Raw genomic sequence first — 18,735 nt, 5'->3', positions numbered from 1 at the left:
ACCCCACACCTGCAAATTGATTACTTAACCACTACACTTTTCACAGTTAGTTTGCACTCTTCAGGCAGAGGCAGAGGACAGACAGAGGCAGACAGACAGATACAGAGATCTCCATATACAGTATGGGGACAAAAGGGACACAGACAGATAGTTAAAACGGGTGCTATGACGGGTATTCCCAAGTTGCATCGCTCTCAAGTAGGCCGGTGGCCGACGCACGTACAGGTCTAGTTGTACCAATAATACAAACTTTGTGGTGCTGTGTGCATTGGTCCTACTTCTAACACACACACACACACACACACACACACACACACACACACACACACACACACACACACACACACACACACAATCAGTACTGTAAAAAAAACTGACTGTAGAAGGCCTGTAGGACTGAGATGAAACTCATTTTCATCATGTCAGTGAGGGCCGAATGGATTTCTGGGATCAGCTTCAGCCAGAAAGTGTATAAAGATTTCATTAGCCTACCTGTCATAACTTGTCATTTCAAATTGTATAATAATAAATAAAATGCAGTTACAGTAGCGTGTTATTGCGAAACATTGCCACATGGTGGTGCATTTTGTCCCAGAGGTGAAGATTGCTTTGTAGGGGAGGAGTAAAGAAGCACATGCCTCATCAAACATTGTGGGGGATCTTCTGGAGAGGTGGGGACTGCTTTGTAGGGGAGGAGGAAGAGCTCGAATGCCTCCTCCTCCTCAATGTGGACAGAGTTTAAGTGTGAGTGGGACACTGGGGGAGGCAGTCGGGAGATACTCTACTCACCACCATTTCAACCCTTGCTATTTAACTGTTGTTGCTCACCAGAAGCAGGAGAGTGTCAGCAGGCCATGCATAAACACAGACCAGGGGATATAATGGTGTCCAGCTATTCTTAGGAACCGACGAGCTGTTCATGCTTTCACGACCAGCCGTTCTCCGTCTGTGCTAACAGAGAGCCATTGGAGCATATTCACTCCTGCATTAGTCTCACAGTTTGCCATCCAACCTTATCTTACGAAGTACAGTGTTCTTTAAACATGGGGTGCTCATCGTCCAGCTCGCAGACTGTTGATCAGGAGAAAAGACCTGGCACAAAACCAGAGGAGAGCAATGGAGATGCATGTAAGTACTTAATAATAAAAGTGAAATATATTATATTCTCTATTGGGATTATCCCTGTTATTTGGAGTAACGGTGGACGTACACTGTAGTGTACGTGGTGTGTGTGTGAAAACATTTTGTTCTGTCATTTCCTTCAGTTAAAAGTTGTGGGGGGTGTGACTGCTTTTGCTGTTGTCGGGGGTGTTCTGGTACATCGTGTGCTTTCTCACTGCCACTCTGTTGAACATAATATTCCCTGTAACACTGCTATTTCAGTTTTATTTTCCTCACTGTCAGTATAGTTCATTGCCATTCATCATAGTCTTGGATCAAGGCGGACATCAGTCATAATACGTATATTATATATGTAACAATTTGTATCGAGGTATTTTGTGATTGTCACAGATCTGTATCTAAATTAATGTCCAAGTTTATGCAAAGAGTGTAAACTGCTAAATCCTGAAAAAGGAACGACTTGTATTAATCCTAATCAGATCAACCTCTCACCACTGGCACTGATTTTTGTATTGTCCCCAAAACGACCTGCTTGCATACTCTAAACTTGCAACGCATGTCATCGTATATGAAATATTATATGCACACGTGAACAAAAGGTTCACGTGTCGTGTACCCTAAAGGCAATAGTTCTGACCAAACCAGTTTGCTGTGATTCAAGGAAGTGCTGCTGTGTTTACTTTGACTTCAAGTTCAACAGATAATCTGAAGCAATTCTAGCTCTGGTCCAAAGCTCTAATGCCTTTGTTTAGGGCATTAGAGCTATGGACTAGAGCAAAAGCAATTCCCTCAAAGTTACCCATAATGTGACCCAAAAGGTGTTAATAATATATCCTTTCAAGTAGCTTGCTGTGTGCAGTGTGAATTGAATTCCTATAGATTCAAGTATGTATCATTAAAAGGTGATCACTAAAAACTCGTATAAGTTTATAGGTAGATATGTTCCATCCTCAGGCTGTGTTCCCTATTTACCACAACACCGCTGATTCCACAGATTTACAACTGTCTCAGACAATGGAGGAGCGTCATGCAAAGTTGGGGGGGGGTGTACACACAAGAAGGGTGACCTCTTGGAGAGAGCCCACATCTCCTGGCTCCCGCATGTTCACTACATGCAGTAGTGCAGCAATGCCTGTCTTTCACTACTGCATGCGTGTGTCATGTTCTACATGAGAGACAGCAGTGTCATTGCCTTGCTTTGTTTTGCATGTGGGCCCTGTGTGCTACGACAGTATAGCGTCCTACAGAGATGCCTGACATAGGGCATGATTGTTCATTCATGAGTCAGCCCTGCATGCTGCAACACGGCTTCTTCATGCCAGGCACAGCTGAGAGCTAGGGATTATGCAATTTGCATCAATATATACATGCACTGTGTGTGTGTGTGTGTGTGTGTGTGTGTGTGTGTGTGTGTGTGTGTGTGTGTGTGTGTGTACAGTACTGTATGTGCTGTTGTACACACTGACATTAAACTGAATGTATATGCTCCATCACTCGTGTGAATGACTCGGAATAATGGAGTGTCCCTTGCCGTCAAGAACTTACTCAAGGTTTAGTTATTGTCACAGATTTCAATCTAATGTCCAGTTGTTATGCAAAAAAAAGGTACAAATTGAAATTTATATTCCTGAACATGCAGTTGTGGAGCATTGTTCCTCTGAAGTACACAAATCGTAGCAAAGTGTATTTTGGTGTTCTCTCAACTTCTCTGTATCTTGGTCATTAATGTGTCAGTCGGCAATAGTCACCTGGAGAAGCTCTGTCCCATTCCAGGCTCTTACATGATCACACCAGAAGTCACTGACTAGAAGACTGTTTTGTAGACTGTAGTGTATTGTACATGTCGCCCAGGCAGCCATTCCCAGTTTTCGTTCTGGCTCCCCAGCCCCCCTCTTACTGCCCCAGGTCTGGCTCCCATCCCCCTGCCAGCCTTGACACTGTTTTGTCTGGGCTTTCAGTCATCATTGGCTGCTAAACCGTGTTGACAGGCGAGTCATCCATGATAATAGAGGCTGTTTGAGTTTCTCTCACCCCTAGCATGGTGTATCATTTTCAGTGACAGATGAGAAAGATGGCAAAGGTAAAGTATCTGCTCGAAACAGCGAAGGACAGGAAATTCCAGAATTCCTCTACAAGGAGAGCGTGCTTAAAAACAGAAAACCTTCATACATATGCACTGGGTAGTGTAGACTAGAATAATTAGCTGTGAGAAATCTCTGCAAAGTTAGTCAAATAGTTTTCCAGCCCAACAGTTTGGTGTTTGTCTCTTACAGGGCCACAGGAGAGATGTAACTTGATCCAGATGTGCCCTGTTGGATGCACACCCCCTCAACTACACCCTCTACTATTCTTCACCTCCCAAAAAATAACACCAAACCAGCATTTTTGTCTTTCCCCATAGGCCTAAAAGGCGTAAAGTACCTCACAAAATCCAACACAAATCTTTTGGGACTACAACACAACGTATTCTTATTCAAATATTAGGTCACTATCAACTCTGCACAGCTTCACTCAAACGTTGGGCTGCTGTGCTGAGGCAAGGTTCCTGTGTGCCTAATGACTTCACTTGTTGTTGTTTTAGTCCTCCGTTCATTGGCTCATTTTCGTGTGGTGTGCCAGCCCGTCACATTCCCTTCCACTCATTACTCCCCGTCCTTTTTACAGGTTCCGACAGTCAAATAAAATCAGGAAGCGTCCGAACCATCCAACCGTTTAGCTAATTGGATCATTCTGGTTTGTGTCATAGATTTGGGAACAATGCTACTCAATGTGTTTGTGTGAGTTGGCTGTGAAACTGTTAGAGGTAGATGCTGAATAAGTGACCTTATATGTTGTTTTTATTCACCAGTACATATAGGTGGCTAAGTGTTATAGTAGTTGACATTTTAGTTGATGTTACTTTTCAGTCTATTGTTTCTTTTTTTCTGTAGTTTCAGACCTGAGGCTGACGTTCACACCCATTGCATTAATTGAACTAGGAGTATTGGAATTGGAAAAATGTTCAGTTTTCTATTGGATAAACCAAAGACAGAAGAAGACACATTGTGTGTTTTATATAATTCCTGAGTGCCTTTCTTATTTCCTCAATACCGTAGGCAAATACAACATGTTTCAATAAATCATCTGTATGGGCCGGGGTTGCATGACTTGATTGTTGGAAGGCGAATTGGCCATCGTTTCTCATGTATGTTGATAAAACTGTTGTCATGGCATATTTGGCAATATATTAACACTGAACAGACTCCCCCACGAGGTGTTTGCAGTTACACGTGCATGTTGTTCAGTGTTACCATGTAGTCCGTGCTACAGATTAACAGACCATTGATGTTGAAAACCATTAGTTGATGAAGTTACATTTTCTACTGCTGATGTCTAAAATAACCTATTTTGTCCCGTTGTCTCAGGGGTCAAGCAGATGTCTGTGTTTCCCACCTACAGGTTATCATTGATTAACGTTTCCTTGCCTTTCTTTGTCCATATCATCATTACAGTGGTCAAGAATGGCAATGGCTTCATCCCAGAAGATGCCGAAACCATTGCGGACCAGATGCAGCTGCCCGTGCAGAGTGCCTTACCAGATGACCTTCAGCCGGGGGCTGCTGATGAGTCTGAGGCCGTGCTGATAGCCCTGGAGGCCCAGGAAGACCTGGGATCCGGGGAGGACCTCCTAGGGGAACCAGCCGTAGAGGAGGACCTTGCAGCCCCAGTAGATGATGTGGCAGCAGAAGTTGTAGAAGCAGTAGAAACTGTAGTTGCTGAAGTTGAGGCCCCTGTTGAGGCTGTGGTAGAGGAAGTGGTTGTAGTGGAGGCAGAAGCGGTCGTAGAAGAAGCGGTCGTAGAAGAAGCGGTCGTAGAAGAAGCCGTCGCAGAAGAAGTCGTAGAAGCGGTGGCATCAACGGAGGAGGCTGCTGTAGTAGAGGCCGCTCCTGAAGTTGAGGCCCCTGTTGAGGTTGTGCCTGTGGAAGAGGCAGCAGTTGAAGCAGAGGTATTAGACCCTGAGATCGCTGCTGCTACCGTTCCAGAGGTTCCAGTGGCAGAAGAGCCTGCTGTTGAGGAAACCAAAGAAGTCCTGGCAGAGCCTGCTGCAGCAGTAGAAGAAGGTATGAAATAAGAAGAAATTCCGTTTTTAATGTGTTAAGAATGTGTTGTAATATAGTGTAGTCGCACATGTTCTCTATTTTAGGCCTGCACAAACCAGTAAGGATTAAACTACAATTTTAATAATGGTGATTGGCGCCGTTGTATGGCATGAATATGCCTCCTGAGCGTTTATGAAGGATGTCAAAGCCAATTGATTAATCTGGCCAACACACTTTGACATTAAGTAGGCCTTACACTACTTTTCAAGGTGTGTAATGAATCACAAATGAGAACAATAAAAGAGAGAGAGAGGGAGTGTAGTTAGCTACTTCTGCCACAGGCTGAAATAGCTGAAACATCAAACATTTATACCAGACTTGCACTAGATGTGATAAGGCGATGCTGGGCATGCAGAAACAAGCAGCGACAGACTAAAAGGTAAAGAGAATGCACAGTGAGCCTGAAATGTGCAAATAGACCTAGTTTACAACATTGGTAAACATTGAATAATTATTCACAAGTTCATAAACACACAAATCATCGTCCTGCCTTTGAGTTGGTTGAGGTAAGATCCAGTTTCCCTCATGGGTACGGTGACAGTCACTACCAGTATCACAGGGTAGTGGTAAAGATCCAAGAAAAAATTAAGTCTGCACACACAGGTTAGAAATGCTACGCTGTGTTTTATTGCACTGAACAACCTTTGGATCAACAGACTTTATTTTTCATTTATGTACCAGTAGTTAAAACTGTTGTTTGTTCTGCACCTGGGCACTGAAGCGGATGTGCGTGTAGTATCTTGCATAGTGGTGAAGATCTCCTAGTGATCCATTTAAACTGTTCCTGTAATGAACAAACTTGAACATACTTCCCTCTCAAACTGGTCTTGTGTTTGGTTCAAGCTGATGGAATTAACAGGGTTGACATTGTTGGTCCAGGATGCCAAACAGATAATGCTCTGTGAGGAACAATGAAAGCAGCCACACACACATGCATACTCTCACTGAGGCTCTGCTTGAGTGCGTCTGTTATGGGCAGAGCGCTTGGCCAACACAACAGCTCTAGTCTTACTACTCTCACTTATTGTGCTCTGTTGTGAGAAGCGGCTGAGCGGCATAGATAATAATTATGCCCTGTTGCTTCAAATGACTTAAGACAATGTAATGCAACCCTCCCCACATGCTTGGCTGGTCTCCAGTTGCAATGCAAACGGTACATGTTGGCCAAAGGGCATTTCGGTGTCTATACTTATAATCGAATGAGCCACAATACAGTATATCACCAATAGTTTTGTTGATTTGTTTGTTGATTTGTTTGTTGATAGCTCTACTATCTCAGTCAAAACATAATAATGCCATGTATGCACTGTTCTGGAAGCAATTCCAATGTTTCCATTGGTAAATGTGTCAAACATAGTACAGGGTAGTATTTACCGTAGGAAATGTGTCAAACAGACTAATACAGGGTAGTATTTACCGTAGGAAATGTGTCAAACATAGTGCAGTAGTTGTATTTTCAAGTGCATGTGGAGTGTTTTGCCTTTAGATTACAAATTTCAAAGCAACCCTACATTAGACAAAATTAACTAGCCAAAGATTTAACGGTTCATTTTAACAAGAATTTAGTCTGCTGTATCAAATCAAGTCGAATAACTGGTCTGTGCAGTGTTGTCTAATCTATTCCATTGACTATACTGTATGTAGAGAAATACTACAGAGACATCTCACCAGTAGTAAACTCATTAAACTTTATTAATTTATTTATATATTTTGTGTGAACTGTGTAACTCTGGTCTTCTCACTGGAAGAACATACTGTACTTTTGGGGGCAGAGAGGCCCCGGCCCTCCAGGCTGCACGTGTAAAACGCTGGTCTCATCCGGGAGAGACATTACATAACTGAGACTGCCTTCTCTCCCTCTCACTCTCTGGCAGCAATATGTGGTTTACAGGGCACGCCCTAGATGCTATATAGCCCGGTTTTTAAAGGTGTGTGCGCGCATGGGTGTGTGTCTTTTGAGGCTATATGGCTATTCATTAGTAAACCGGCCCTGCAGAACAAGATGTCCTGACATTTAAGAAGGATTGTCATCTCTTGACATTGCCGTTGTGATATTACACATACAGTATATTCATCTTTATTTATATCATCTATTTATTTTTATTTTTATTTTACTTAAGCATATATGGATAAATGGAATTGTCACACGTTGTTGACCAGTGGATGCAATGCACACACTAGTAACTAGTATGCCTGCCACACATTATTGTTTTACATGTGACTGATATGCACTGATTTCCTGTGTGTGTGTTTGCAGATGCCAAAAAGGAGGACTAGGAAGCCCAATGAAGAGGGAGGATCCCCTGGTGAGAACAAAGCCATGAACTGTTAACCTGGTCTGGATCATTCATCATACTCACTCAGTCTACTGGTGGAGCATATTGGCCTCGTTGTCAATTAAGCCTCAAAAGTACATTATCACATAAATGCCCCCAACACACCCCCCCCCCTACACACACACACACACACACACACACACACACACACACACACACACACACACACACACACACACACACACACACACACACACACAATTGCTCACTTGTTTTCTTGTTAGGATAAATTCACACATTTTCATATTCTGATAAACTACATTTGAAGTTGTTTAATGAGGAACCAAACAGATTTGTTTAATGAATGTTGCAAATGTGTTAAAAATGTTCTAGGACTGTTCTTTTACACTAATCGTTTCTTTAAGTGGTCAGGCCAGGCGTTTGGCGGAATCTTTGAACACATTTTATTTTGTGTCTGTGGGGGGTGTTCCATCAATTGAATTAACCCAAAGATGAAATTAAGTGTAAACATTTCTGGGAAATGATAGAATCAAGTTACTGTCAATATATACACCTATTTACCATTAATGTCACTGTTGGTGTTATTCAACGTTGTGCCTTAATACGTGTTCATTCAGGAGAGCTCATATGTCGTCAGGAGCCACATATGTTACGTACCTGTATACGCTATGAAATACATAGGTCAGGTGACCAGGTTTGCACAGAGTGAATTCATTACTATTTAAATGTTGGTACTACTTCTTGAGGAATACAAGCCAAATAATCTCAGCTGTGAATGAAATCAGATGAAGAGTTGTAACTTCAAGTAATTCCCAGCTGTGTAGCTGAAGAAGATGTTGGCCATTGCCAACAAATACCTGCTTTTGCTTGTTGGATTATTTTCTTATAGTTTTTCTATGTTGAAAGAAATGATCTATTTTAGACTTGAGCATGCAGTGTACATTCTGTCATAATCCCGTGTTTTTATTTGCTTGCTTTGTTTTACACATGGCATTGAATTAAAACCCTGCTAATGTTGACTTCAATGAGGTTCATTTAACCAATAGAATGACAATACTAAGGGTTCAGTAATAGATATGCAGTGTACATTAAATGTTAATTAAATTGTTAATAACATCTATAGTGCATGGATGTTTTTTCTTTTTCTTCTATTTTCCATATTATCTTGTTTGTTTGAAATATTTCACCACATTAAAGGACCGTGAATAAATTAACTTTGCGAGTAGTCTCGCATAGCCAGACTTTCAGAGATCTCTGCCTACTGATAGTTTCTTAGGTAGAGATATCAAAACATCTGGCTATGCAAGACTAACTTTGTGAGTAAGGTAAATCATCTCTGAATAAGGAAAGAAACCTGTAGTGTTGCAACTCGGATAAATTGATCCAGGGTTATTTATTGACATAACTATTCCACTGGGATATCGCTGGCAGATCTTCATAATATCTTATTCTGTATTACAACAGGAGTTTCATAGTGTTGACTCAAATGTATTACAGAGCCTGGGATTTTGCCACTTAATTTTATATGCCGGTTAGAATTAGTTCAAGTGCATTACATGCATCATGCAGTGAACATTAACAGATCATATTTTTCAATTGGTTTCGCATACTCTGTTACAAGACTGTAAAATTCCTATAAAATAACTGTTCTATATAATGTGACGCAAGTTGTTGGGATCAAATGTTTGTTTGAGGTCTGTAATCTCTTTATATCTATGCAAGGCCTTGAAAGTGGCTGTTGTGTAATATATTCATTCTGAGCTTTGTCTATGAGGTCTATGATGTCGCTAACCTTCTTAGTGTACAGAATAAAGTTTTACCTACTAATATATGCTCTGGTCATTTTGTTTTGTCTTGTTTTTACACAAGTGTGCTCTTCTCTTATTTTATCTTGTTCAATTTGAGCAGGGATTACATAATTTTGAGTGGTTCCATGCATTCATTATGTATACAAATACCAGTACCATACACTTTACAAAGATTAGGGTGCACACTGCACACATTAAAATTTCAGTCAGACAATTCACGAATAGATATACCAATATTTATTACAGAATGAGTAACAAGTGTGCATATGATATTTGACTTGGCGTTCGGCTCTGCTGGATTTCTCCCTGCTCGGCACGATTAAGCACCAACATAAAACATTAAGAGCAGGGAGATAGATATACAATAAACCCCCCCATGGGGAGCATAAATAGCAGAGCCCACCGGTGGTGCTGGGGTGGTGGTGGTGGGAGAAATCACATACAACCATGTGCAGAGGAAGGCAGGAAGATCGAGCATGCAGTCTAGTGAGCTTAAGTAGCCCGCCCAATTGGTCAGCTGATTGCCACATCGGCGAATGAAGTGTGGGACTTGCACACACTTATACGCCCACATAGTAATGCAGCATGTTAACTCCTTGAGTATAGTATGCGCCCTTTAAGCATGGCATGAACCTCCTTCAGTATGTCTGTCTGAATTAACTAACTCCGCAAGCTACGTCTCATGTGTCCCCACTCGTTTTTGTTGCATAAGCTATCACACGTACTTTACCATATTATACAACATTCTGAGCACACTCATTTATTCTTTCGATTGAATGAATAGAGTAACGTGATCAGGTGATGGAATTCTTGTTACACAAAGTTCAGTAACCAACAGACAAGACCCCTTCTCAAAGTAGGGCTGCACGACCTCAGTACTTTATACTGCACACACAGTACAACAAGGAAAGCTGCTAAAAGATCACGATCACCTAAAACATAGAATGTAGCTACTCAATTGAAAAAGAAAATATACATATTATTGGCAAATCTCTCAGCAACTGCGGTCTAACAGGTATTCAAGTAAGAAATGAATGGTTGCCATATTCTAAAAAACCTGCCATCATTGCATTTTACAGTAGCACTCCAGGCATTCCATTGGAAGAACCTAACCTTTTCCTGTATCACTGTAACTGTAATCCACTGGAACAACACATCATTATGCTAAAAGCTTTTTTTAATTAATTTATACTGCATACAGTGCAGGTATAAGGAAAGCCCCTCAGACGATAGGCTCTTCAATAAAAACAATTCTACAACAAACCTAATATTGAGAAACCTTTGATGTTATATGGTATTACCATTTAGCACAACATGAATGTTCTGTTATTCTTTGCAATACAGCTATTGCAGCTTTTCACTATTAAATCATTAATGGTGTTGAACTCACACTGGTAATGCAACAGCATTCTCTCACTAGATCTATTGTAGGTCATCCCATTGTGGATTGTAGCTCCCTGACCCGTTTTGAAAGCACAAACTATCCTCACTGCCTTGTTTAGTGTAATCCGCAGTCTACTACTTACTGCACAGGCTCTGCACAGCAGGCATTCAATACAAATTTTAACTTTGATATAATAAGGATTTCTCTAGGTAGGTGTCATGCCATTTGTTCTCAGTCCATTTTTGCAGAGGTCAGATACACAGTACACACATACTGTACACACGTGCAATTTTCCATCGGGAGCACAACAGAGTGTGGCAGTAATACTTGTTAGGCTATATCCTAAACCTAGAGAATCATATCATTAACTGAAATAAGATCTAAGGGGATGAGTTCCCTGGACAATCATGCACTTATAACACTGTGGTTAAAGCCTCTTATATAATATTCAATCATGATTGTGACCACAAGATTACATGTAATGGCTTTACAATAATAGGTCAATTTATATTTAGGAACAGCAGCAACAGGAAATTAAAATTACATTTTCGATTAACGATTAACGTGTAAAGGTGTCTACTAACATATCCCACATTGGTTTCTATTCAACCACCCTAGGAGAACTTTTGTGTTTCAGTATTTTTAATAAACAGAAAAAGACATGGACATAGATCAAAATCTATAAGACATTCGTAAAATCAACCATAATCCCAAATGGGTTGACAGTACAATAACCAGACATAAAAAACAAAAACAAAAAGTATATGCAAATCATAAAATACATATGCCATATTGGCATAAGGACAGAAAGTAATCATAAGTACCTATTTACAGTTTCAAACCAAATTGAGTATATTAGACATCACAATATAGCTGCCACCATCATCTCTTAGATTATGTAAATCTGACCCCTACCTCCCCATTGTTATGTCATCTAACTGGCCTCCTCGGTCACTCAAATACACATAATATTTGACCACTGAACCCCTATATGAGGCACCAATGGCAGCCATGCTTCGACGAATTCGGCCAACTAGGGGGTAGGACACACACCTAGGAGAACTTTTGACAGCTGCTGAAAGTTGGGGTACCATCAACAACCTGTCATGGTCTGCAGACCATGTCTCCCTGTCAGCCACTCCCATTCTCCATTCCAACCCTCAGTCATTGTCACACACCTGGTTTCCACCCCCTCTTCAGCCCATTCCACACCTGAGAACACTTCTGCAATCACCCTGCTCCCTATAAGACTGGACTCATTTCCACTAACACTGTACACTGTCAGAACGTTCGTCTTCCTTCCCCGAGTTTCATGGTTGTTGTCATTCTTGAAAGGTTAGATTTTTGGACTATGTTTAATTGCCTTGAACTTTAATTGCCTTTTTGGGATTCCTAGTTTTCTTCCTACTTTTGAAATGTTTGGAATGTTTCTCCTGAGTTTCCTGAGCTAGCTTTCAGCTACCTTTGTGTTTGTGTTTTTTTTATTTATTATAAATGTATTATTTAGTCTCATGTCCTGCAGCTGCGCCTAGTTTCTCCCGGCGGATCCTGCCTATGCCATAGAAAGCATAGGTCAGTTCCAGTCTATCACAAATGTGATGAGGTCAGCACATTTGGGCTATGGCCGTTTCTAGCCCAAGGAGTGTTTTTCGTGCAATACCAATGCTTGGAATGGATTCAGAATCATGAAAAAACCCTAGTTTGACATGTCACATGCTACTTAAAGCATAATGAAATTATGAAACCTTTTAGGCCTATTGGTTGTTGGTACCCCAACTTTCAGCAGCTGTCAAAAATTCCCCTAGGGGTGGTTGAATAGAAACCAATGTGGGATATGTTAGACACCTTTACAAACACATTTGTGAAGAAAATTCTTGGTATGGAAATATCGAAATGTATTCCCAGATTTGACATTATTCTGATAATATTCCCTGACTAATAAAGTATAATATAACTGAAGTTATTGTTCACCAATAAATTCTTTGTCACAGGTCAGATAATGACAAAGAATTTGGGCTTTGTAAAGAATATCCATCAATTAATGGATGATACAAATGTATGGGCTACTGCGAATCAATAGAATAAAGCAACACTGTCTTGAAAATGTGATCCACTTCTCCTGTTTTATAATAGGATATTTCACTGAGAAAACACCTGCCTGGAGCCAAATACACATCGTAACATTAACTACAGGTCAGCTAAAGTAACCTGATGCACTGCTTACCTCCAGGAAGGTTTCTATTCAGAAACGGTGTTGTCATCAGTCCCAATTTCAGCTAAGTCATTTCTTGTACAGCTCCATGAGATAAAACTGGCATACAGTGAATTAATTACTATTTCAATGAGTGTAAGCTTATATGAGAAATATATACAAATATATATATACAAATTGTCATTATAATTGTGAATGCAATCAATGACGTCATTTGGTAATGACCAGGATGGGTCATTTAATGCATTTACTTGGTGTCATGGTCAGTCTCTCAGCATCATCACTAAGAGTTAAAAGATTCCACAATAAATATTAAGTTACGTATAAATGCTGTGGCATTAAAGCGTATTATGTTAATACAATATAACTTATACAATTGGGGTGGCTGTATTTTGTAACCCTGCCCTTCTATTGATACATTTAGATCATGTCAAAGCTTCTCACCTAGACACAGGATCTGACACAACATTTCACCTTATGGTTAAGATTCAATTTATCTCCTGAGCAAGCAGGCAGGCTTACAGTAGATGTCTTTATATTTTTGGTAAAATATTACAAATGATGTTTGGATGGAAATCCAAATGTAACAACAGTTATTAATCTTTGAGGATGAAGAGAATCCAGGACTACTTGACTAATACGATTATCCTAACATGCCTTCTTGATATTCCATACAATCATCTTTGACAAACGTATACATCTTTTTCTTGTTATTGAGGCAATATAAAATTGTGGACTTAAAGGCTTTAGTGAGTCTGGGGATCATATTATTTGATGCCATAAGCACTGATGACAGAATTAGCTCAAGAGCATTGCAAACATCATACCCATCCTGAACGTTAATATGATGGAACTATTGGTTCTACATGCCATGTTTACATACCAAACTTTAATTCCTTGTCGTAGATATGGAGTGTGTAGCATATATTTTTAAAGAGCTACTGTATGGTATATTCACGTTTGTATTTATTTCTCTATATCATCTTGCGTTAATTAGATGATCATTTGATGTCATAAAAAAATGGGTCAAGTGTATCATGCTCTGAACATGAAGAGATCATTTGGTAAACTTATCTTACCATTGGTTCTACACAGTAGTGTCATCAGAGGACTTCTAATATCCCATCTAATATGCACTTAATTAACATTAACTAACATTTGGTTCTGCATACTATGTTAGAAGTCCAGTGATTACCAGAAAACATTCTCTTGATTCTAGAAAATGTAATGAAAGTTGTTGGGCTCAAGTTTTTGTTTGATCTTTGATATCTCTCTGCTGATATCAACGCAAGGCCTTGACAAGTTGACATTCTATAATGCAATCTCTGAGCTTTGTCTGTAATGCTTACCTGTTTAATGTACAGTCCTGGGGCGTAATGGAGGGTTGCCACCACAGCAGCACATTGTGGTGTGTACCGTTCTGAAACGTTTAGTACTAGTTTTCTGGTTAACGCAGTACATATGTACTGTAGCCAATTTCGTATTAAAGAACAAAAAACTAAATGCACCTGCCATGACATAAGCTTACAGGTCTGTCATGTACTGTATGTAAAAACAAAACAACCACCAAGTGAATTAACCAAATGTATTGTGCATTAATTATTGTCCATTAATTATCCCACATAGGACAGACTGTCGCTACTATGCAGTAACACAATACAGCAAACAAGAGAAGGTTCTTCTCAGCCATGTCCTACCATGCCATTGTACCTGAAATAAGAGCTGATACAAAATAAAGTGTGGGGTAATAGTTTAGAAGCTGTTTCCAAACCTTCATGCATTTTAATGAGGTGAAAGTGGGCCTGAACAATCCTGTACTTACTTACAGAACAGTGGTGAAACAAGAAAGACCTCTTGTATAATATCCAAGGATGACTTGATTACAAGACTGATATCATGACAGAAAAACATTGTCTTAATATTGTATAGGCTTTTAGAAAATATAAAAATGGAAAGTTCAGATTGTGAATGTTTACATTAGGAGGCATCAGTGATAGGACCCAACACGGCTATAGCCTCAATCTCTACAAGTCCACCCTAGAGAGAGAAAGAGAAAGAAAATCAATGGTTTTTGGATCAAGCACCATCTATGTGTGAGTGGTAAAAGGCAAGCCAATGGTTATCAGGTACTCACTCTGGGTAAACCAGCTACCTGGTAGGCAGCCCTGGCGGGGAAGTTGGTGGTGAAAACTGTGTAGTGTATTACATAACGGAGGATAAAATGAACAATACAGTAGATACATATACAGGCAGACAAACAGACTCACGCAGACAGTTTGTAAGGTAGACATGAAGTTGGTTCAGTTCAAACCTGGTTTTAACATGAATAGAACTGCTACTTGCTAGTGATTGAACTCATGATCTGTGGTTATAATCTCACAAGACGAGTCCGTACTGTATGGTATATATTATGTTACGACCAATGATAGATGATTTAGTGGCATGACGGAATCTCCATTCATCTGTGCTATAGCACTGGTTGCAACCATGATGTTTCACATGGGGTCAAGTGTGTGCATTATATTTATCAAGGCTATAAAACATTTATATGTATCTACATGATCTGTCTGATCTCGTAGTCTTCTTTTTCTCGACTGTTTTCTGCTATTTCACATTCATGATAGGCCTACCACCACATGACTTCCCCTCGCTATTATGTTTCTTTTCCCTTTTTACCTCCCTTATGATGAATTCCTGTTCTGTTCTTTGATTATATAGAAGTGTCTATTTGTACGTCTCTAAATGTTTTGATGAATTGAACAAGGTGGACCCTCTTGTAAACAAGTGTAATGCTTAATTGGGTCGTGCAATTAACAGTCTTTGTATTGAGTTTGTGCTTGAAATGTATTGTAATTCTGCAAACTGTTAATAAATATTTCAATCAATCAATTAATCAATCAAACTTGCCCTGTCAAAAGCGCACATAAAATGTCCTGTTATCCATAAGGCTTCAACAAAAACCTTTATCTGTTTATCAAAATAAATGCAATTGTAGATTTACTCAATTGTAATTTGTTAGTCAGACCAGCAGCAACAGAGCTTTACATTGTTTAATGCTGCTCAATATTCTACAGGAAGAACTTTCTCTTCATAGAACCCAGCAGATCTATCTTGACTCTCTTCTGCAGTATCGCACAGGTCCATTTAGTTACATTTTCTTTGTCCATTCTCAGGGTTACATTAACACTGAGAATTTTACTGTGGCCTGTTAGCTGCCACCTACTGTAAGTAAAAGACCTGATCCCTTGGCAGCAGAAGCTCATGTTTCATCCTGTGCAGTCAGTGACATGGGTCGTGGCATATCACTGTGTGTCAGTGCCGGGTAGAAACAACGCCATGCTTAGCACTGTGCTTGACAACACTGCTACAGATTTGTCAAACAAGCTGAATGTTGCCAATACAAGTATGTGATCTGATCATCATCTGCTTCAACAACATCCAATGTATATATGTATCTCAGAAGAAAACTCAATATGTTATCTACAGTCAGAAATTAGAATCTATATTTGTTCTACAGAAAACAAGGTAAGGAAGTATAAATGAGTAATCACAAATCACAATAAATCATTGTATTGTTGATGACCAGTTTAAGACAGAAAATAATTACTACCCCCACACTACAAGTCTACGTGGCCCTATACTGTGTAGTTCATTCTTTGGTCTACACTGACACCCAGTGGAATAAGTGTGTAGTGCAGGATTCAAGGGATGACCGTTTAATTTACATCAATTCAACATGTTACAAGGACTATGACATGTAATGATGAGATATTGCCATGAGATATTGCCATGATTAACAAAAACAAAAATACCAGTATGTTATACTTACACTGTGTATAAACATCATTCACGTTGGTGAAGTCATTCATGTCAGCTAGAAGCACCGTGGTTTTGACAACTATGGAATGAAAGAGAAAATACCATGTGGGTGTAAAGGTCAGCCTACAAGTGCCATTTAAAATGAACCAATGCAGGCACTGATTTTCATATAATTTTCAGACTCACCATTCTCATAACTGCACCCAGCGGCTTTAAGGATTTCACCCATATTCACAAGAGCCTGTTTGAACAAATTGTAAAGGTTTTTATTCTTGTGTGTACAGCAGGGCTGAGATTTCATTCTCCATTATCACTTCTTTGGTTGGTTTGATATGATAACCATATAATTTCTTTCTGTATGTAGCCACTGCTGTACCCAGGATCACCTGCCGTACCACTGGTGGTCAGTGATACCCAGAGACCGAGTCCAGCGACCTCTAAGTCACAAAACATCAATATAATAATATAATATAGATTCCAATGAGACTTCCTGTATATCTGCAAGACTAGACCTTCAAGAAAGACATTGACCAGTTTGTCTCCAACTATTACAGAGAACTCGTCGTTGAACCAAGTCCTGCCATCATGTATAAGTAGTAGTACAGTGTAATAGAAGAAGCGCACCAATCAAAAACCACATAGTCTAATTCAGTCTTCCAGGTTGTAGTTTCGTCTTGAGATTTAAATCAGTTACTGAGGGGAGTTTCTGACCAATCACCTGTCTGGCCTGGGCCTGAACACCTCCTTCAACCAGCTGTCCACTGGCAGGGTCCATACCCAGCTGTCCTGAGACATACATGGTCCGATCAACCACCACCGCTTGGCTGGATAAGACACAATAAGAGAAGTATCATTGATAATGGATCCAATCATATTTTCTCAAGTGGACAGTCATTTCCCTCTTTTATTTAGTTTTGTATGAGCATTATTCAATCACTATAACATTACATTGCTGAGAATAGCCTAAAGATGAAAGTGAATATTTTAAAACCATTGAAACCACTCCTTTTGACCAGAAATGTTATACTCTGACACACTGCACTTAAAATTGTTGATCTATTGTCATGTGTCATTGTCAACCATTGGTCAGTCAGTAGGCTGACCAATGGTCTGCCTTCTGCTGCCACACATGGGCAGCACTCAGTAGTGGGAGAACTCAGTAGTTATTTCTCCTACAAACTGTACTTTGTCCTCAAATGCAGTTCTCATTGCCCCCCCCCCCCCCCCCGCCCACACTGCCACAGACTATTGGACAAAATGCACACGCCCCTAAAATATTCAGAAAGAATACATAATGACACATGTGGAGAAAAAAAAACTTTTGTGAATGTATTTATCCACATTAACTCTAATCTCTAATCCTAGAGATTAGATTGTTTGATCGTATGGAAGTAACAGGGACTAAAATGTATAGTATTATTGAGATGTCACTGGCTGCTGTCAATGGACACATGCCATGACACTTGGACGGTTGGACCAAGTTCATAAAGTCGACATCTCACCTGTAAGGGCCAATAGCTGCAGGTGCTTTCGCTGTGTGGATTATCCTCCTGATGATCGCAGCCATGATTATAAATTGTATTTTTGATCTATAGATGGAATAACTGCTTTTCTATCGTAGGAAAGGCAGAGGTAAAGATGACAGAGCCTACACAATACACATTGGCTGTGGCAAAAAACCTTTTTACCATAATTGATGATGTAGATGTACAGAACATAATTGACATTGATTTTTATTTTTTATTGAGCTTTTATTTTAAACCAGACGTATGTATTTAGCTTAAATGTACCAAAAAAAACTACTCAATTAAAAATGTAGCCTCTCATGCTGCTAAACATGCTTGCTTATTATTGTTTTGTCGAAGTGTTCCTTCCTTGCGCCAATACAACATACATTACATCATGACCTAACGTACGTAACCCGAAGCGGATATTAAATCAGCTCGTTGCAAGG

General features: G+C 39.8%; 2 protein-coding genes across 2 annotated transcripts; one reads left to right on the top strand and one right to left on the bottom strand.

The window, feature by feature from the left end:
* The first annotated feature begins 722 nt into the window (after nucleotides 1–722).
* LOC308319271 (uncharacterized protein) lies at nucleotides 723–9,389 on the top strand. The gene is made up of 3 exons (XM_080769252.1): nucleotides 723–1,128; nucleotides 4,614–5,222; nucleotides 7,519–9,389. The coding sequence occupies exons 1-3, from the start codon at nucleotides 1,044–1,046 to the stop codon at nucleotides 7,536–7,538; spliced, it is 714 nt and encodes a 237-aa protein (XP_080625378.1). The 5' UTR covers nucleotides 723–1,043; the 3' UTR covers nucleotides 7,539–9,389.
* A 4,135-nt stretch (nucleotides 9,390–13,524) lies between these two features.
* On the bottom strand, nucleotides 13,525–18,440 carry LOC308318197 (2-iminobutanoate/2-iminopropanoate deaminase-like). Its single transcript, XM_080767639.1, has 6 exons — nucleotides 18,284–18,440; nucleotides 17,500–17,605; nucleotides 16,968–17,022; nucleotides 16,792–16,860; nucleotides 15,097–15,152; nucleotides 13,525–14,999 (listed from the first exon to the last, which is right to left on the bottom strand). Exons 1-6 carry the CDS (start codon nucleotides 18,346–18,348, stop codon nucleotides 14,940–14,942), a joined length of 411 nt encoding a protein of 136 aa, XP_080623765.1. The 5' UTR covers nucleotides 18,349–18,440; the 3' UTR covers nucleotides 13,525–14,939.
* Nucleotides 18,441–18,735: the final 295 nt, after the last annotated feature.

The sequence above is a fragment of the Protomyctophum bolini genome, assembly GCF_963924005.1.
Source record: "Protomyctophum bolini genome assembly, chromosome: 7".
NCBI lineage: Eukaryota > Metazoa > Chordata > Actinopteri > Myctophiformes > Myctophidae > Protomyctophum > Protomyctophum bolini.
Note: the sequence above shows the minus strand (reverse complement) of the source record. Positions and strands in the feature narration are given on the sequence as shown.